Source organism: Cavia porcellus, unplaced genomic scaffold (assembly GCF_034190915.1).
Source record: "Cavia porcellus strain 051 isolate PalLab524CR breed Dunkin Hartley unplaced genomic scaffold, mCavPor4.1 scaffold_14, whole genome shotgun sequence".
NCBI classification, from domain to species: Eukaryota; Metazoa; Chordata; class Mammalia; order Rodentia; family Caviidae; genus Cavia; species Cavia porcellus.
The window spans coordinates 9,218,578-9,240,498 of record NW_026947497.1 but is presented as its reverse complement, the minus strand read 5'-3'; the positions used below and the strand labels follow the sequence as shown (position 1 = coordinate 9,240,498).

Here is a 21,921-nt window from a genome sequence, read left to right as displayed (position 1 = left end):
CAAACTGATAGTAGACAGGAGAGAATTACACTTAGTTTTTTAGATATAATAATGTATTATGGCTGTTTTTTAAAAATCTGTTTGCCTTTTAGAGATACACAATGAAACATAAGCTAATATCAGTATAGAAATGGGGACTATATATATTTATATCTTCCACAAAAATGTATCCATGCTTCAGAAAAGAAAAACTTGTGTATATATTTTAACACTAAAATTATCAAGACATCATGAGGTCAGTACAAGCAACTTGGGCCTCCACATTCACAAGAAGTGCCCAAAGTGGTCAACATTAGCTTCTTGATATTTATTATTTTTCTTTTCCTGAAGTGTGTTTAGATTTTTGGGATGGATTCTGTACATATTTCCTAAGCATGGAGGACTTTAATATGTCTGTAGTGTGGCCCCAGTATCTGTATTTTCAAAAGCAAACAAAAAATAAAATTCTAAAGTAATTCTGATGCACTCTTCTTACCCAGACCACTAACCTAGATTACAGTCATCTGAAAAAAGCGAAGAGAAATGCTACAATAAATACTTGTTGCAGCGACTTACCGTGACAGCGCTTCCCATCAGGAAGCAGAATGAATCCTGCAGGGCATGTGCAGTAATAGGATCCGGGGATGTTCTCACACCCAAGAGTGCAGCCATGGTTCCAAAAAGCGCACTCATTGACATCTGCACAAGGACAACAGCAAAGCATAGCCAGGTGGTTATTTCTGAAATTAAATCATGATCTCAGTATCCAGCCCAAAGGAGAGTACCTCGCACCGGTATTATTATAGGCAGCTGAGTTAGGTAGAAATATTATATGCAGTGAGACAGGGCTAGATCCTCAAAGGAGCCGGGGTAGAAACCCTTGCAACTGGGGGATACAGACACCTCTCACTGTGGGTCAGGCCTCACTACAAAAGATCAAACAAATGTACCCACATCCTATGGGTCGATATTCTAAATAGGTCTGTATCGCCCTGAGGAAGCCAGTAGTCAACATTCACCCCCCACCCCCGCTCTTTAAGCTTACCTGCTAGCTACCTGACTCACTTCCCCATTTGTCTCCAATTTTACCTGGCACATTAATCTTATTTGTTAACCATAGCTCTGTCCGACCTCATGCCCATCTTGTGAGTTCCCATTTTTCCCCATCTTGGACCCATCTCACCTCGTGGTTTTGCTCTATGAAAGTCTCTAGAAAAGAGTCCTTGGCAGCCCGCTCAGGATCCCTTCTGCCTCTCTCTAGGACAAAAGCTTTCTTTCTCTCAATAAACATATTCTGCTCTTAACCTCCGTTGTTCCTAAAATTCCTTCTTGGATTTTAGAGAACACGAACTCGTACGGGACATAGAGTAGGTTGGGAGTTTATTTCCCCTATATCAGCGTAAGCTGTAACTGACCGCGAGAAGGCAGTGTCCTCAATTCTCTGAAAGATGAATTCATAAACGCCGTTTGTGTTCTGCAGTGTGCACAGCATTTCATTGATCTGCACACCAGACTTATCCCCCGATGCACAGGTGGCACGGTAGGTACACACCTTGCAGAGCCAGCCGCGCGGTCTGTTAGGAAACCTCGGAGGGTCTCAGGCTTCCCCACGGCCGAGGGGGGCCCTGCCCGACAACGGGGCCACCCGCAGCCCAGGGCCCCTCGCTGCCCCGAGGGCTCACCCCGACTAGTGCAGCCCCGAGATTCCTCCCCAGCCCTAAATCCCAGCTCTTTCTCGGTAGAAGGCTGCGCTGTTTCTCCCTGTTTCGTTAAACTGCGCCTGGGACCGCACCCCGCGAGCCCTGAGAGCCAGCCTGGTTCAGTTCCCGGGCTCCTGGTTCCACAGGATGAGATGGAACCAGGCGCATTCTCGAGACCCTAAGTGGGGCGATGAAGCCGCTCTCCCTAACACTGGCCTACCCCGAAACTGTGCACAGAGTCAGACACGGGGGACCCCCGCCGTCCGCCCGGCACCCAGCCTAGACCGATCACCGCCCGAGCGGCCTCGCACAGTGTGACCTGGGCACCCGGCTCACAGAAAGGCCTGAAAGCGTTATACAGGCTTTCTTTATATATCACGAAAAAGAACTGTTCTGAGAAAGGAGAGTGGTTGGGCTGGACGACGGTTTCCTTTCGGGCAGCCGGAGGGCGCTGGGGGGCGCTGATGGCCCCGGATGGCCCGGAGCCCCGCTCTTCGCGGACGTCCCCTCACCACCCAGCGGTGCGCGTTACCTTCGCAGGACTTCCGGTCTTGGCTCGGCGCGTACCCCTCCGCGCATGCGCACGACTGGGACCCGGGGTCTCGCCCGTCCTCGCCGCGGTCGCATAGCGTTTTGTCCAGCTTGTGTCGCCCCGGCTCTAAGGCAGAAAGGGGTTTGTTTGGAGCGGAGATGTGTTTTGACAGGAAAATACACCATATTGTCAAGGTTCCTAAAGAAGTCAAGTTGGCCTGCGTTGGATCCCCAGGGTCTCCAAACCCATCCACCTAATTGTGTCACCCTGCGGGATGCCCAGGATCTCCCATGCCAGGGAGCTGGAATGGCGTTACTTACAGGTCACAGCAGCACCACTTACCGCGGCTTCACTCTGATATGTATATTATACTTTTAATAGATACAATTTTTTTAAATTCTGAAAATGAAATGTCTAGGAATTTTTTAAAAAAAAATTTCAAAGCGTGTCTTGAGTGTAAGAGGTCACGTCAGATGTGTCTGCTACAATCATTATTTAAAGAATCTCATTTAGACTTAATATTTATCACTGTCTTGTCCACAGACTTCTGAAATACGGGGATATGGATTATGAAAGACCCCAGAAAAGTCTGGGAAATGGGTAATTAGGTTGAATTAGCTACAGGTAGATTGAGTTAGGTGTAACTGGGTGATTAGGATATAATTATAATCACTATAAGTGAGAACTGAGTTAAATTAACTCTATTGAACAACAAATGGGCATCGTGGTACCCTCTGTTTTTCTCAGAACCAAAATCTAGCGTTAAACTAGCAAATATATGTCACTCTTTCCAGAAAGTTAACACGCTTTTTGTCTCTTCTGCTCCTTCATATCATTTGCTAGTTATAACTATAGAGCCTTTGTACAGTGCTATGGGAAGTGCAGAGATAAGCTTCTCTCTAACAGCAGATGCATTAAATGCAGGTGATATGAAGGCCAGAGGCAAAGGCCAAGGAGGAAAGCTAGGGTCGTGGAGCCTGAAATCAGGCCCGGTTAAGACTCAGGAGTGTCTGTGTAGAAAGAACAGAGCTCAGGGCCTGAGAAAATAGCTGCTGAACGTCCAGCACTGGGGTGGAAAAACGGGAAAAGAACCAGCAAGGGTCTTTCTTTCATCTCTCTCTTAAAGCAATGTCTCCTCCAGCTGACTTTACCTGTTTTTACATACTGTTGAAAGACAGAATTTAAATGCACATAGATAAATGCCCTCCTTTGGCTTCTATTTGCTATCCACAAATGAGGCAGCATTTCACCTAAAAATAGGAGCTATGCTGGTTATAGAATAGTCTGTTTTTATAAAACAACTTGAGCAGAAACAAAGCATCAGCATAAAACAAAAAAAAAATTTTTTTTATCCCTTTCCTAGTAAGGGATAGAGCAGAGAGGACTTCCTTAGGATGGGGGAAGGAGGCTATGGGCCTCTTTGGGGATTTAACTGTCTTTGTCTCTTGATTCCTCCAAAGGAATCAATTTGGTTGAGGTTTGGTGATGTGGAATTTCAGCGTCAACAACTCCATTATAGTTCAGTCTGTTGGGGCCTAGTGCAGGGACTCAGGCTAAGTTGAGGGGCTCTCAAATGTGATTTCACATCACAAAGCACTTTCTTTCACATTTGAAATGACATGTTTATTTTTATACTTTGAAAAAAACAATAAAACAAAAATACAAAAACCACCAGGCACATCAGTGTTTGTGACAGGGTAGGGTGACATGATACATAACGATGTATACACACATCCACTAATACGTAAAGAAACCACCTGTAGGAAAATCCTAGGCATAAGCAGATTCATGATAAAACACAATTGAGGGCTTTGCTTACATGTCTAGTAATGCTCATGATATTGCCATTACTCTGCGACACCCTGTTTGCAAAAGTCAGCAAAGTAGGCTTCAAAATACGATTCTTGTTTTTTAGCAGGACATTTTTTGCTTCCTAAGAACATCAATTTTGCTCATCTATTTTGTGCATAGGAAGTAAGAGGGTATAAAAACACAGATGCAAACATTTTACAGCAAATTGGAATCCCAGGTCTAAAAATTTTAAAAACAGGAGTGGTTATAGACTAAACACTTCCTTACCAACAATATTGCCATATTCAGTGGAAACATTTTTGCCCCATTGAAAATATCCCTAGTGTGCGTGTCAAAATATCCCTAGTGTGCGTGTCTTAGTTACTTTCTTCATCGGTAAGACACAATACCCAACACCGGCAAATTAAAGGAGGAAAAGTTCACTTTGATTCATGCTGCAGTGCATGGTCAGGGGCTCCCAGGCAGGACAATGTGGCACAGCACTGTGGCACAGGAGAGCTGCTCGCCTTATGTTGGACAGGAATCAAGGAGTGAAGGAAGGAGCCGAAAATGAGATGCAGCTGCAGTGAACCTGCACTTGGTCTCACTGGACCCTGCCTCCTGATTGGAGGCCAGCCGCAAACCCCATAATCCACTCATCTTCCAAACCCCTTCCCATGAGAACATGAGGATTTGGGCACCTTATAGATCTAAACCGTAACAGTACATCAACACCCAGAGAGCATGTTCCCCAGATTCTGACCGAGCTACTTAGGGACAGACTCAGAAATCAGCTGTGTTACAGAATCTGCAGTGGTACTGATGCTGGAAGTCTTCAAACTATGCTTTGAGCAAGACTGGCTACAGGGGCCATTCAGCTTCATCTAGTCACAGGAAGCTTTAGTTGACCTGTGTTATTTTCTTAGTTACTTTGAACTTATTTTCTCAGATCTCTAGACAGAATTACATGCAAAATTAATCTTTCTAACTCTCCTTACAAATGCAATATTGCCCAATAAATCTGCTAAGATTTGTACTGAATCATCTTTTGGATATTGATTTTAAAAATGTGTTTCTTGTCCATGCTAATTATGCATGTACAGTTTACATTCTTTTCACATTTCTGCATGCTTCACTTAAACTATCAAACTTTTATTTTATTCTGTTCTGTACCACTGTTTTTTTACAATGCTGGGAATTGAACCAAGGGCCTCATGAATACTGTAGGCACTATTCACCTAAGCTACACTTCCAACTGCCAAATTTTATTTAGGCAAAATTAACAGTGAAACAACTCAAAATTTTAAAGCGAATGACTAAAATTAGAAACTTTTAAACTTATTGGTGACAAAATGTACTCACTTCAAACTTTTTGAAAAGCATATATTGTTAACTTCAATTTTCTTTCAGCTTTGCAAGTGAACAACCACTACAGAAATCTAGGATGGTCTGTTATTAGCCTCTTAATAGCACCAAAATTCTACCATTTTTCAGGTAATGAAAAGCAAAGATTTTGCTTCCTATACATATTCTCTACAAAAAATTTTTTTCCAAACCCAGCATGATAGATAATTCACCAGGGTTAAGAATTAGGAAAATTAAATGTTGTATTGATTCTGCCCTTTATAACAAATCAAAGAGGTAACTCTTTGACCTTAAGCTTCCTAATCCATGAAATGAAAGTATAGAAGCAGATATCATCTGATATCCACTCCCTCTCTTTTTAAAAAAATGTTCTAGGGTTCTAAGCAAAGTGAAATGTTTGGGGTAAACTCCTCTACATCTACCCCTCCGAAGATTTTCAAACCTTAATTATGGCACATAATATGATAACAGGAAACCAGACTGAGTAATAAAGAAAACAATTTTAAAATACAAGGAATGCCCTGGTCTTCCTATTTATCCTGTTGTTTCTGTAGCTCTCACCTGTGCACATGTGTGCTCTGATCATCAGTGTATAGCATGTACCTTTTTCCATTCGTTGATAAGTTTCAAAGGATCAGGCGCCTACCCTATTTTTAGCCCCATTATCCCCTGCCACGTTGCCTTTTATGTCACAAGTGCCCACCAAACACCTGAAATATAAGCAGGGAAAAAAACCCTGTGATTATGCCACCTGCACCTTTATTTGGTTTCCTTTGAATTTTAAGACAACCTTAGAGATACAACACAAACAGATGGTCAGGTGGTGTTAGCCTAGAATTCTGTCCGCTCTACCATACTGCTGATGGTCTTAATGATACATAATGACACACATCACTCTCCAGTTATGAAAAAAAGCTGCAAATAATCACCCTTCTCTTCTGCATGGTGGTGCCAATGGTGTGACCCGAATTCAGACACTAAGGGCTTTAAAGGTCACCTAAGGAAGTGACAAAACACAGGATTGAGGGTTATAGTTTTGTTTAATCTCCTTAATCTTCTGCTGTTCTTTAGCTCCAAAATAGGCCAAAGCTAACACGCGCAGTACTGCTGCTGACCCAGGATAATAGCCCTTCTCGGAGCCTGGCACAGGGGCTTAATTCCTTTGAGATCAGTTAAAGCTCCTAATCGTGGAGTTTACTGCCCACAGTGACTGTGCTTTGAGGCTCTACTTGAGGAGCGCACAGCCAATCCTGAACTTCCTGTAGGCGAAGTGGGCTAAGATTTAAGGAAATGTGTGGCGTCCCTGATGTTTAGCACAAACAATAAAAACCTGAGCGACACTCTACAAAGCATTTTTACTATCAGATTTAATTCTCATAGCAAGCCCTTGAGCTCTACAGAGTGAATATTCTTTTTCATTTTACAGATTAGAAAACTGTGTCTTACTGAGGATCACACAGCCTAGAAGGGATAGAACTGGGTGTCAACCCCAGCCTCTGACTGTGGCTCCCTCTCCTTACCATACCTTTGGGGGGGGGGATGTGGGTGTATACATTCTTATGCAGGTATATACTTAAGTGTGTCATATAATTATGCACATGTAATTATTACTGTGGCTTTTAAGGAATTTCCATAAAAACCCCAGTTACATTTTTATTTCATTTGCCTATTTTGTTTTCTTATTAATGAGTTCTCAACAGTAACCATCTCAAATTTCTCAAAACATTTCTTAACATGCACAAATTAGAATTTTTCTTCCCTGTTAACACATATACAGTGAAGGAAATACAAGAATGGCCATTTTGTGCTATTAGAATTCATAATTACAGTTTTTTTTTTAATTCAGCCAGAATTCACCTACTTGGAATTCTTATCCATCTGAACTCCTTTAAGAATCAGTGAGAACAAAACCTAACATCCTCTAAAAAGTTTTTACAAAATGCTTTTTATGCTTAAGAAGATCCCTTCAGGCCCACTCTGTCTTTTATGAACTTACACACCCATTTCTGGCAAGTGGGTCCACTTGTTATGTGAAAACAGAAAACACAAAATATCACACCTCTACCCCCAAAATTCTTCCTCAGGGAAATTATATGTTTGATGTGGAACAGTTCTTTATGTAAGAATTCCAGCTAATGCATAAACAATGACAGAATGCCATTCCTATGAGCCCCGAAGTTTTAAAAATGGTTTTAAGCAATGATAATCAATAGCTTCTAAGCCTATTAGACAAAAGGCTGATGGGAGCCTTTACAGTTGATGGCCCCAGGTGGTAGCCCCAGAACTATCTTGAACATCACAAAAACAATTGAGAAGCAGCCACTACATTCCTAAAATGGTACAATCAGGAGCAAAGTGCCACCTGCAGCGTCACCCACAAAGCACTCCGGGAAACTCCTTCCTTTGATCAGGCTTCTGGCCCTAAACTCCCAGTTCATGGGAAATACAGAAGTCAAGCAAACCTGTTCAATGACACGGCAGAGATAAAACCTGCAAAATTCAGAAAGTGGAAAATTCTACTGGACAAATGCTCTGGCTTCCTGAGCAAATAAAGGGCCTCAGATTAGAAAACAAACAAACGCCCCACAGAGAGGCATGTGGGATCCGCAGTGTGCCACAGTGGCGCGGAGAAGGGAGCCCTAGACTACTAAGCAGAGGCTCCCAGCACTTAGAGGCGTTTCCTGCAGCAGCCGTGGGGAGCAGGGCAGAGCCACACTATAAACCAGCTCTGCCGAGCCAGTGCCCTGTGACACACGTGCTTGTCAACCCGTGATCGCTGACAAAAGATCAAGAGCTATAGAGGGTGCAGGAGAATACGTAGATCTGTGTTTTGCTAACATTTCCGTGAAAAATAACAGACTTTTGTGTGTTTAATTGAGTAATTTAAATTATATGAATAGAGACACATCTTTCTAGGATGATTCTTTTTCTGAGGTTTCCAGATAACTAACATCTTACAGTAGACTCCCCAGTGATGAGAAAATCCGAATGATACCTGAATGATATCATTCGATACCCCTCACCTCCAGTTTTGGCTCTATACTCATCATGTCCAGAAGCAGTTACATTTCCCTGTGGAAGCAATTATCCTTTATGAACTAACGGAATTAAAGAAATTCAACAATATCTTTTGTATAAAATGAATGTAAAGTCCTTTATATAGAGTTGATGATACATACCCAATATCGCCCAAGGCATATGCTTCTTAAAACTCCCTATAAGCTTAAATAAAGATGGACTCTATCTTTGAAAAATAAAAAAGAGGGCCCCTCAAATGGATCTTTAAAGATAATATCTGTTAGCAGCAAACTAACTACAAAACTTCTCCAGAAGTTGAACTTGAAATCTTGTTACATTGGTATGAATAAGTTCCCACACTGGCTCAAAATGCACATAATGGTATAGGTGTTGGACAGCTCAGAGAGCTGACTAACAGATGTAATTGTGGGGTCCATTCTGTGTACTCAGACAGCAGAGAGAGAGAGAGGAAGCGAGAAAGACAGACATACAGAGGGAGACAGACATTGCATTTTGTGTTTGTGAAACTGACAGAAAAAAAAGAGAGAAAAAAGATTTTTGCCTTCACGTTCTGTACAAATTGAAGTATTTAACCACCAAGACACAATGAATGCCAAAGGACGAGTTTTCCAAAAACAAGCAAGACACACCCAAATTCTGAAATGGGCCATTAGAACCCAGGGAGGGAGGCAGTTCAGTGTGTGTCTACATTCACTCAAAACCCACGTTCTTTAGAGTATGACTTTGACCCAGCTATATAAGATCAGTGAACTTCCGATATTTTAAGTCTATAAAATAGACTTAAAGCTGAGCTGAGCTAACGCAGAGAAAGCCCAGAGCAGACAGTTCTGTACCAACTCAATAACCGTGAGTATGCCAGCGGTCAGGAAGGCAATGTTGTTAGACACTATGGATCTTTAAAGCCATTTCTTTATGATAACCCTTAGGGGCAAGAATGCCAAAGGATGTTTTTCTCATTTTCCCCCAACTTTTGCTTATCAAAGTCCTCTGGATCCTAAGAGAGGCCTGGAGAGCCTTATTTGTTGTCTTCGCAGGACCAAAGGTGTTCAGGGAGACAGACAGTTGTGGCTAAGCTCGCTCGATGCCACATGATTGGGGAAATTGCCCAAAAGAGTCTATGATGCTCAGAGCAACCACAATGACTCGATTGGGTCAGGAAGCGGTTCCTGAGGAAGGTAATGTAGAGGCTGCTCCTCAGAGGATGAGAAGAGGCCATCGGAGAGAAGGAAGAGCATCCCCAGCCTGCTGCCGGCCCCCACAGAGAGAGGAAGCCCGCTTGCAGGTGGAAATCAAATGCTTCAGGACAGCTGCACAGAGCTCATAACACAGCATAATGACGTGGGAAATGAGCAGAGAGCTTTGGGAGCCAGCGGCAGGGGCTGTGTTCAGTTACTGTTTGGAACTAGGCAGAGGATGCTTGGGGCTCCTTGCAAAGGCTTCTGCCTTGTAGCATAGAACAAGGAGGTAGGAAAGCAGCCAGCTGGGCAGTATAGAGTGGCAGCTGTGGGGCGGGATAACCGTGCTTAGATTACTATTAGGACTTGGAGTGTGGTGAGAGGGAGAGGAAGGAACAGGAGCCTCCTGAGTTTCTGTTTTGGGGATCTGGATGGCTAATGTCACTCACTGAGCTAGGAGACCTGGAGGGAAGGGTGAGAGTTAAGGATCAGCTGTTTTCTTTGAGCCTAAACCACTTGCAAGAAATCCAAGTGGAGAGGGCCAGAAATTGGGTAAAGATAAGGGCCTGACAAGGATATTACTGCTGAGCTTTGACACAGGTATTTGATGGACTCAGCGCAGGACCCAGAGCTAGGGGGGTGCAGACAGCAAGAGATGCTGCTCAGAGGAGAGGCCAGCTCAACTCTCTGGGAAATGGTCAGATGGCCAGAAAACACCCTGTGAGTAAGACTGTGGCTCTGCTTCTTCAACTTAGGGGTTCAACAGTCAGAGCATGAAGCTCCTCTAAAATCAGCCAGGCTGAATTCACAAGCCAATGGCTTGCATAAACTAACAAATCAGTCTCCCTTGAAAAACTCTGCAAGCTGCACCTTGTCTTAGGTAGACAGACGGCCTGCTCCCTTTTGTATATGGTGAATATACCCCCAGTGTTTTCAATCAATTTTCCCTGTGGCTTTATTCTGTAGCAGATAAAGAGCTTAGTGCTCATTACACCTCAGACTCCCCCTCCTTTTTAAAAAATATTTGGTCTAGAGATCAAACAAAACAAAAAAGATCTAGGTTAAAATAATGGATTTGGGGCTGGGGATTTAGCTCAGCGGCATAAGTGCCTGCCTTGCAAGTAGGCAGTCGTGAATTCGATCCCTGGTACCAATAAAAAGACAAAAAAAAAAAAAAAAAGAAATAATGGATTTAAGAGGCATGTGGGCTGCTACACAGGACATAAAATAGAAAAATGCCACAGGTTGAATGGCTGTATAAATGGTTATGAAAAGTTTTGTTTCAGAAAAGAAAAGAGAAAGAGAAAAACTATTTAAGTAACTTATTGATCCCAGTATCTCTAAACCTCTTGAACTAAGAAGGCACCCTCACCCACATCCGTTAAATCCCACAGGATTCTAGTGGGCTATAGAACACATACTGATAAAGTACAGATTAGGCATTTTGCAAGGAGAAATAAGTGTATAGGTGTTACTTTTTAAGTATTTATATTTTATAACAAAAATAAGACCAATCAGGTTGCAGGACTTCTCAGTTATCGCCTCACTGCAGTAATGTTATGGTTTCTATCTAGATGTCTTCCAAAGCCTCACGTGCTCACAGGCAGGGCTTTTGGGGAATGATTGGGTCATGGCTGTCTGATGTTCATCCGTGGATTAGTCCACTGATGCATTTATAGCTGAATGTGATGTTGGAAGGAGAAGCCTGGCTGGGGGAGGTGGGTCATGGGCCTGGAAGGGTCTGTCTCCCTCTCTCCTTTCTTGATCTCTCTCTGTTTCCTGCCACCATGCCTTGAAGTTACTCTTCCTCTGTCAGGACCCTCTGCCATGCCCCCCTGCCTTGGAGCCAGCTAACTATGGACTGAAACCTCTACAAACTGTGAGCTAAATAAACCTCTCCTCATTTGAGTTGTGGGTGTCAGGTATAATGTTTAAATGATGAGAAAAGAAGACAAGCAGCGCCTCTCCCAAATGCCTGATAAAACACAAATATTATTGTGCATCATGCCACAGGAGCTGTCCTTGCAGACTTAGCATCCAGGAGAAACTGGTTTATCTCTATAGCATGCTGCTCCAAGGAAAAGGAAGACACCACACACACCAAGGACCTGACGAAAGGTATACATAATCTCCCCAGGGGAACAATTACAAATTGTCTTCTAATCCATAAATCAACAAGTTCACAGACCCAAGTCCTACGTGAATAATTTCTGCTCTTTAAGCCATTGAAGCAACTTGAACCCAATTAATGAGGGCCAAAGTGACAACACTCTTAAAGCCACAATTCTTTTGCACCTGGAGTATATGGGCAGTCCACCTGATTGTCAGTAGCTAGATCCAGTCTCCAGCACCTGCTGAGTTCCAGATTTCACTGTGTCACAGGCTCTGCAGCTAGCAGGGGCCTCTGGCCAAGTTTTGTTGCTGGCCATAGAGTTTGCAGCTGTGTTAGTTAATCATGATAAGTTTTCTTCTGAAATTCATGCTTTCAATGTTTCTGTTTAAATTCACCTTTGAAAGGGGAAGAGTGCCAGGCATGGTGGCTCACACCTGTAATTCCAGCACTCGGGAGGCTGAGGCAGGAGGATTGTTGTGAGTTCGAGACCAGCCTGGGCTGCAAAGTGAGCTCAAGGCCAGCCTGAACTGCATAGCGAGACCCTGTCTCAAAAAGACATTAAAAAAAAGAAAAAGTAAGAGTAAGAGTGAAGTCTCTGAAGACAAAATATGGTAGAAAGAACACAAATGATTAGGAATTTTTCCCCGAATCCATCATCACTAGCTATGTAACCCTAGGAAACTCCATTTCTTTGGCTTCCCAATTATAAAATGAATACAATTTTCCATACCCTTTCTGTCCCACAATGTCACTTGCTGAGCCAATAAGTGAATGTGCATGAGAACACTTTGGAAACTACAAGGTTACACATAAATACAAAGGAAGGTGATGATATTATTAGCGCTAATCACTAATGACAACTTATTCAGTATGGTTGCTGTTATAGTTTTGTCATAGGTCATCACTCTCCATGAGTAGTATTGGGAGGTAGCTTGAGTTACAGGCGGCATCCAGTGGTACATCAGATTCAGGGCCTTAATCTGTGGACTCTATAGCATAGCCAGCAGGTTGTTGTAATTTAGCGAGGCACTACACTCTGCAGTTGTGTTAATCCCATAACTCGTGCCACACATCGCAACAACTTTGTAAATCCGAGTAAATCAATTTTTTAAAAAGTAAATGTGACATCTGAGGAAATGCTTCTTCTGTTAGAGTTTGTTATTCTTTGCACCTTCTCATTACCAGCATTGAAAACGTGGTCACCGCAGAAGTTGAAGGATAGTTTCTGGCTCAATTTTTAAAGAAACTAGATTTTAAAAACATTATCACTGTTCATTATCTGCCTGAGGTATAAGAAATAGGAAGGGCATTTTCCTCTTGACCTCCCTTCTACAAAGCTCACACCTATCCTCCCAGCCAGCTCCACAGGTCTCTTTGGAAACCAGGTCTGTGGCAGGTCTGAACACTGGGAAAGCCAATCGTGCAGGACCATAGACATTGACCCTCACTGTCACCAACCCTAGAGGACTCCAACAGGAAAAACAGTAGAAGCAAACAATTCTACCTCTCTGTCTATATTTCAGAGGCCTATGTGGGAATAAAATTAAGTATTTTGTATAACCTTCTTGAAATAAAACTTTCATATATGTCAAAGTGAGGTATCAAGTGTAACACTAATTATTTGCCATATAAGCCATACTGAGTAGCCTAGCAATTATAAAAGCATTCAAAAGCCATCTCATTAAAAAAATGAGATGCTTAGCTCAAACAGCAGAGTACACTTGGAAGTAGACATTTGGAACTTGACTAGATTTAGTCAATCATTCATCCATTTGCATGACATTTATTGTCTGAAATGTGTTTATTTTTGAATAACAACTGTACCTATTGTGGTTCAAGACAAATAAATAAAGTAGGCATGGTTGGTTTATAAGTACACCCCATATTAAGTTCAGCAAAAGGCATAGTGAGAGAAACACAAGAGCAGGACCTGCTGTGATGGGCTGCTCAGAGAAGCCCTGTCAGAGCACATAATACCGAAGCTCAGAACTAAAGAGAAGCCAGGCTGGAACAAGAGCAACTGCAAAAGCCAGAAGTCCTGAGGAAGTTTGGCACGACTGAGGACCGGTAGGGAGACTGGTCCTGGCCTGTAGGAAGAGAGCCCTAGAGGAAGTAGGTTAAATACTGACAGGCCTGATGATATGTTGGATTTCAATCTACGTACAAAGGAAAGCTTTGAAGAGTTTAAGCAGAGGAGCGAATGAATGAGATTTATTATTTGAAGACAAGAGGGAAAAGTGGAAAGATCAACCGAGTAATTGCTGCAACAGGCCAGGCAGGAAAGGCTGGTTGGGTGGACAGTGCTGGTGGCAGGAGAGGAAAGGAGTGACAGGAGAGGACATTCAGTGTGTATTCATGGAGGCAGCATGGACGGAATTTGGTGGCAGATTGGAAATGGGGAATGAAACTGTAGGAGAAATCAAGGAGACCAGAGTTTGCTGCCAAAATATGAAAGATTATTGAGCTGCAGACAGCGTAGAGGAAGCGAATAAAGGGAAGCTCTCTGTCCTTTCTTCATCTGCCTGAGACAGAACATTTACAAAGACAGAAAGCATCCTGCCTTCCCCATCTGCCCGAGAGCTCAAAGATTACCCGCTGGAGACAACCTGGGCCCTCCTTGTGTAGAGATGGTACCCAAGGAATCAACATGAATAGCTCTGCTGATTGGCCTCTATCTGCCTTTTAATTACCCGCTGGAGACAACCTGGGCCCTCCTTGTGTAGAGATGGTACCCAAGGAATCAACATGAATAGCTCTGCTGATTGGCCTCTATCTGCCTTTTATTTGCCTTTGCCTCAGAGGCCACCAGGAAAGACCATGTCCTTTCTCCTCATCTCGTCACTTCTCTGAAAATGTCCTGCTCTTTGTGGGGGATCCAATTTCAGCTGGAGTCAAAGCCAGCCCTGAGGGCTCCCTCATTCCCTGGCCGTGTCCTTTGCACAGATGAAATGCACACGTTAATAGAGTCCTACTTATTTTTCTTTGTTTATCTGTCTTTTGTTATAGGAGTGTATTCCAGTAAAGAATTTAAAAGGATTAATTAAACAGCTATTTTTCTTTCCTTCCAAACCCTTTGTCTGGCTTGAGCAAGAAGTCAGGTATCGACAGTGTGCCGGGCCTTTCGAGGTCACAGGTGACTCACCAGAGTCCTGTACATTGTCCCCTCCCGTGGGCTGCACAAGCGGATGCACCACTTTGAGCTGGCCAGGTGGTGTGAGCGATGGCTTGAGGTTAATGCTGACCATGTCCTTTCCGGTGAGTCTGCTGGCTATCCAAATTGATGACTTTTTCCATGTTGAATAGAAGATACGGTCACCAAAAACGGACATCACAAAGACACTGTACCTAAAAAAATGACAGGAAATTAAAAAAAAATAAAAACATGAAAGAAAGGCAGACTGTGTGTTCCTGGAATTATTAAAGTTTTAGTTCATTTCCATTTCTTGTATTATGTTCAATCACCTACCTTTCCCCCTGATTCTCAGGTAGGTTTAGAAACACACTGTGTAAATTTCTACCTATGTCATCATTATCTAAACAATACAATATAGTTTCCAGCTCCAGATTACTCCTTTTGTTAGTCATCATATAAGCACGGTGAAAATGAGAGGAAAGACAGGAGCAGGGTAAGCATAGATTTCTGGTTTTATTTCACTTGGTTAATTTCTACCTTTTTTACAAGATGGAAAGTCAGTTACTAACATGATAGCAAGTCAAATAAAAGATAGGTGCTATGCAAAATATAATATACTAATTCCAAAAAGAACTATGATCAGCATCTGAAAATTTATTATTACGTTGGATATTCTGCTATTATTATTTGTATTTATTTACACAATCTTTACAATAACTCCCAAAGACGTGCACTGTTATTATTCTCACCTTAGTAACAACTAAGGGTAAGTTATGTTAGTATTTCAAAAATCATTTACCTAATAATTAGTAAATCTCGAACTCAAAGCTTTTGGATTGTAAAATTCTATGTGCTATATTACCACACCAGTGCAGGTGACAAAATTAATTTATGGCACACATACCTCAAGTGACAATTATTTTACACAGAAAGCAAAACTTACTGTGTTGGATGTTTGATGAGCTGGATAGAATTTCCATCATAATCACAGGAACCAATATGAGAATCACTTCCTTCTCCACCTTCCTGAACCCAAAATAGACGTTTATTGAGCACATCCAGAGACATCGCTGTTATTTTCTTCTCTGTCACCAACAGACTCTTCACTTCTACACCACCGAGATCTGCTCTGCTAAGGCTGCCGGCCTCCTCGGAAGACCAGAATATAAACCTGAGGGCAAACATAGCACATAGACCCGTAGCCAAATGAATGGATCGTCGAGGAGAAGATGGGGCCTGCCGAGGTCCCAGCAGCCCCCAGTGCCTACACCAAAGAGTTTGACTATTTTAGTGAAAATTCAATTCAACAAGTGAGTGTTCGCTGTTATGAAAATTCCATGTGATTTCCGGTTAGAGGAATTACGCTTCTATTGCAAAAAACAATCATGGTTAGTTATCCATGTTTTAGAGGGAGCCTTCCTGAGTTCAAATGCAGGCAATGGCCCCAGTGAACATGATACCTGTGTACTCTAAAGGTCTTGGTCTCAAGGATACAGTCCCTTGAACTCAAAATGTTATCTTTTTAGGAATCTGCATTAGATCTGAAATTTATTTCAATGTCTCAAAAGAGCAGAATTTACCTTTCAACTGGATCAACTGCTATATATGTGGGTTGTTTTAAGGTGCTTAAAAGAACATGGGAATTGCTTCCTTTGAGATCTGTTACTGTAATGATTCCTTCCTGTTGATTTGACCAAATAACTTCTTCATTTATCCAATTTATTGCCATTCCAGAAACATTTTCTTCTATATTGCATACTTTCTGTAAAATAAAATTTTGAAATTAATATTTCCTCACTTATAACAAATTATTTTATTATTATGTAGTGAAAGTTTATTTAAGTACTTGACATTTTCAAGTATATTCCTAGAATTACTTAATAATAAATTAGCCACAGATGTGGTGCCTTTGTTTTGATTCAGCGGTTTTAACCTCTACTACCACCACTCAGATGATGATTTCTGGGCATGGTATTAATGTCATAGCTCTGAAACTGAGAAATTATCCTATATATTATAAAAATTAGGCAGTCAAACATAATTATTAATTCCAACTATAGTAAATGTAGGATTTTTATGCTGCTTTAAAATTAGTTTATTTGATTTTACTTTTTAGTGGAATCGTCCACATCCATACTTGAACTCAATCCCAAACTTGGCCAAACTCTAGCAAGATTCCCTCGGAGTTTAAGCAAAGAGCTCTGCAGTGGATGGGTTTCTTGTTAAGGAATTCATTCTTCTCTTGGCCCCCTTCCCCTTGTGCCCTTACAATGACTTGGGTTGTCCTACACCTTAAACAAAGTGATCCAGCCAATCTATTTCAATAACTGCTAATATATTTCTATATTAGTTCTCCTAGATAAATTGCTTGCACTTTAACAGTTGTCGTTTGCAAACAATGTTTTAACTCAAAGGAGGGAATATAATAATGGACTTTTAGGTATCAGACCCATCTTTTCCTAAAGACTTGACATAGACTCCCAACTGTTCAACTTTTCTTGTTCTGTGACCAGAAACCCTCCAGATTCTTAGACTCAAGGTTCTGAAACTGCTCTCCCAGTTGGCTGGAGAGTAATGAATAACCAAACTGAAAAGTGAGACTGGAAAGTATTAGAGATGTGATAAAACAGAATAACACCTAATTGAAGCTTTTAAGAATAAAGGAAGGAAGAAAGATTGGGTTAACACACACACACACACACACACACACACACACACACACACACACACAGAATGAGAACTTTGTGCCAGAGAGTTAATGCTTAAGATTGCTCTAATCACATGGTGTCTATAATCCATCTCCAAAGCAGTGCAGGAACATTCCTCCTGGGGCTTGTTTAAGAGTGCTGCCTGTTGGAAAGAAAGATTAAGGATGCTTTGTATATACTTGATGTACAATACTTTATATATATATATCATCTTCTTCTCTTTCTATTGCAAAGTATAAACACCTTGAGAATAAAAAGGAAAAAAATTTCTTCCAAGGGTCGGGTGATTATTTTTCCCTAAATGACAGAGACCTTTACATGGATTAGACAGGGTTTCTCAGTCTCAGTACAGTGACACTTTGGGCTGGATCCTTGTTTATCATGGGGGCTGTCCTACATATTGTAGGGTGTTTAAAGCACCTGGGCCTTTACCCATTGCCTGTCCTTGTATATCACTCAGTTGTGACAATCAAAAATGTCTCCAGGCACTGCCAAATATCTCCCCAGCCCTGAAGCAGAGGACAAAACACTCTCTAGTTTAGAACCAGTGAGAAGGAATAACCAGTCATGTAGATAATCTGTGTTAATCATAACTGATCTAATAAACTTACATATTTTCAAATTTGCATTAGTTTCCTTAGGTTCTCCTTTGGAGGGCTTATCACATAGTTTGTGAGCTTGTTCCATAATACAGTATCACAAATGCAGATTAAACTCTTACATTTGGCAGGTAGCCATTGAAAATCTAAGGTATTTTCAATTACCTATATATTAAGAATTCAACACATCATATTGGTCAGCCTGTACCTAAATTCCTCAAATATCATGGGTGATGGTACTTTACCTCTTGCCTTGACCCATTCAGAAAAACTCGTTGCAGAAGTTTTGTTTCTAAATCTACCCAGTAGATTCTTCCCTCCTTGTAATGAAAATCCATGATCACTGAGGCACCAGCATCCACCACCAACTGCTCATGGTTGGTCCCTTCTGGGTCGATTCGAAAGATGCTGTTTTCATGGGTGAAAATTAAGAAAGGTGCAGGACCTGAGTAGGAAAAAAGAAAGAAGAGTATAGGATATTTGATGATATTTTATCTGATCTAGATGACCACCAACACAAGAAAAATTAGTATTTAATTCCTTGTTTTGTATCTTAGTAAAAATGACTGTATAGAGAATAAAAAGCTCCTGTAGACATTTGCAGTTAATTTTATAAACCATCTTCTCCATAATTAAGTGTAAGAAACAAGCATTGCCAAATTATGAAAATGAACTATGTTAAGAGGAACTTTTTCCTATGTTTAAAATGCCTTTTTACGGGCCAGGAATTTAGCTCAGTGGTATAAATGCCTGCCTACCAAGCGTAAGGTCATGCATTCAATCCCTGGTACAATAAAAAAAAAAGGCCTTTTTACATTAAAAAAAATATGTACTGTCTTCTACCAGGGAAAGGGTCTATTTGAATGTTAGGTTTGTATAAACTGGAAGTAAAATTACAGATCTGATTTGGGAAATGGGTCCTTCTCCTCCAGCCTTACCTTACAACTAGAGGGCTTGGTGGGGACGAGAGGGTCTAAGTAAGAGCAGGAAAAATGGAAATACCATCCCCTGAAATTCGGGAAATATTTGAACTGCTTATTAGCATTACTACATAAAATACAGGGTGCTCAGCTAAATTAGGATTCTACGCACAGGCTGAGCATCCCCCATCTGAAATCCATAATGCTCCAGAATCTGAAACTTTTTTGCCTTATATGATGCCACAAGAGAGAAATTCCCCACATCTGACCCCGTGTGACAAGCTACAGTCAAAACACAGGTCCTTAAGGTGGTAGAAAATTTTCTTCAGGCTATTTATGTATAAGGCATGCATATAACATAAGGGAATTATAGGAGTGTCACCCCTCAAAATCTCCATACATATACGTAAATATTCTAAAACTCAAAATAAAATAACCTCAAGTCAGAAACACTGGTCCTAAGCATTTCAGCTAAAGAATATCCATTGTTTGGGGCTTAAAAAAATTTTTTTATATACCTAAAATTCAAATTTAACTGACAATGTGCATTTTTATATATTAAACCTGGGCACTGGATTTCCCTGAGTTGCCTGGTTCCTGCAGGGCCCAGCTCTGAACCCTGCCCTGTTCCTGGGGTCCTGTCCTATCCTAGGTAGTGGCGGCCTACCCACTCTGACTCCATGATTCTCAACACCTTCTGGGGGACCTGGTTCTGCTGATGCAAACTTCAACACTAACTCCTGATGGACTGAAACTCAGCTCGTCCTGCTGCTCCCAGGGAACACCAGTGGGTGACTTCATCCCCTGTTTCAGCCTCATTTCCTTGGTCTCTCCTGACCAGAGAGGAAGAACGACTGAAGGAACCAGTGGGCTGGACTGAGTGGAGGAGATTTCTAACATGTCCATCCTGGCTTCCCTGCTGGGCTTACTCCATTCGGATTGAACACTACAGCTTACTACCCTAATGGGACTTCATAAATGTGTCTGTTGTTCTAAGGATTATACCAAATGATAATTACCATAAGGGACCATGTTCTAATGTCAAGAAGCACTAACCCCTCACTGAAGTTACACAGGAACAGAGGGAGGGAGGCCACTGTGGGATCAGGAGGGTCTGACACAGGTGCTGCTATAGACGTCTACAGGAACGCACTCAAATCTCTCCCTGTCTGTGCACTGACACCAGTCTCCTGCACAGCTGATCAGGGCCCACGCTCCTGCCACTGCTATGGGAGCTCAGAGGCATCTTGGAAGCAATGGAAAGGCCACCAGGCCAGGGGCGAGGAGGCCCAGACTCTGAACAGCTCCCAGGATCTCCCCTGTGACTACTGATGAAAGAAATGAAATCACACATGGGAAGGCATTTTACTGATTGTGGAGGAATTACATAACATGGAATTTTCCCCGCTTACTCCCAGGGTTTCACTGCATAGATTTGTGCTGCTGTTTCAGTTTGATCCTGGGCGCTGGAACCCTGGTTTAACCCATTTCATATACAGTAATGGAGCACAGAGCAAAGGAAGGCCCCAGAGCAGGCCGCCTAAACGCCCCGCTGCTGGTGCGGTCACAGATGACACGGACGTGTGGACTTATTTCCAGAGTCCTTCCTTATAGGTGCATCCTGTCTTCTTTATAAATTTAATAATAGTGTCCCACATGTGCTTATTAACTTTCTAATACATCAGTAAAACATTTCGTTCATTTAGCAATATTACTAAAGGAGCAGTTTCCATGGTGAAAGAAGAAAGAAAGAAAGAAAGAAAGAAAGAAAGAAAGAAAGAAAGAAAGAAAAGAAAAGGAGGGCAAAGCCACTCAAATTATTTTAATATTCCTCACCCTAAAACATAGTAAAATCCTCTTTACATGATAGGTAATCAAAACCTCGGGAAAAATAAAGAAATAATTCTAGTTTGTTTATTTGTTTGGGCTTTTACCAATAGAAATAAAGCCAAAGAAACTAACGGATCTTTCAAGTTCATAAAACCAAATCTATCCTATAGCAATTATTTTATTAACATAAATAATAAATAAATTTCAACATCATGACTACATTCGCCCTCAATGCAATACCATGAACCAGACAAGCCAAATACTAAAGTCAGTAAATCAAAAAGAAATTTGGGGCCAGAGTATAGCTCAGTGGCACAGCACCTGCTGGCAAATGTAAGGTCCTGAGTTTGATTCCTTGTATCAAAAAAAAAAATTGAGTTTCTTTAAAAAGAAATCTGAAGAAGACTTAGATCCATGAAACTCAAATTATAGAATTAACTTCTCTAACTTAAAAAACAAATGCAGAAAATTATGAAAACACTAAAGCTAAGGAGGAGCACATACTACATTTTATCTTCAGGTTTAACCTTCCAAGAATGAATCGGAGCACCCAGCATTGATGTGGCATCTAGTGAAGAGGAAATGTAGAGCTATTTCCCGCAGCCCCACCACTACGCGAAGGCAGGGCTGGAATGGGGGCCGGGTGCTGCCCCCGTGCAGCTCCCCCCAGCTCTTTCCTGACTTGCTCTGGGTTGTCAGGCATCAGGATACCGCCATCTTCATTTTACACGTGTAACTGATTTTAATGTCACTTCCCTCAAAACATTGCTCATTTTCCCTACATGGTCAGTGTTGTTTTACATAACCCAGGACTCAGGCTGAATATCAGGAGACAAAAAATACAAAATGACTTAAAATAAAATGAAACACTTTGAGGATTAGGGTTGGTGAAATAGTCCTAATTCTGCACACTGAAAATGCTAAATAAGTTAGTGTTTTCTCAGACCTGTCAAGGTCTCTCTAGACGCTGGTGTGTGCCCGATGCCTGGATCTGAATGTCCGCAGAGTGTGTGTGTTTGAACAGTGAACAGCTTTCC

At 41.7% G+C, this 21,921-nt stretch overlaps 1 protein-coding gene across 2 annotated transcripts in view; it reads right to left on the bottom strand.

Annotated features, from left to right (window-relative positions):
* The window catches only part of Egf (epidermal growth factor), a 76,454-nt gene that overhangs the window by 45,264 nt on the left and 9,269 nt on the right, over window positions 1-21,921 (bottom strand). For both annotated transcript variants that reach the window (XM_013150605.3, XM_013150606.3), the window contains exons 2-7: window positions 18,380-18,579; window positions 16,408-16,589; window positions 15,771-15,998; window positions 14,837-15,039; window positions 2,212-2,337; window positions 556-678 (exon numbers count right to left, since the gene is read on the bottom strand). In XM_013150605.3, coding sequence (XP_013006059.1) covers window positions 556-678; window positions 2,212-2,337; window positions 14,837-15,039; window positions 15,771-15,998; window positions 16,408-16,589; window positions 18,380-18,579 — 1,062 coding nt within the window. The remainder of the gene's footprint in view (window positions 1-555; window positions 679-2,211; window positions 2,338-14,836; window positions 15,040-15,770; window positions 15,999-16,407; window positions 16,590-18,379; window positions 18,580-21,921) is intronic.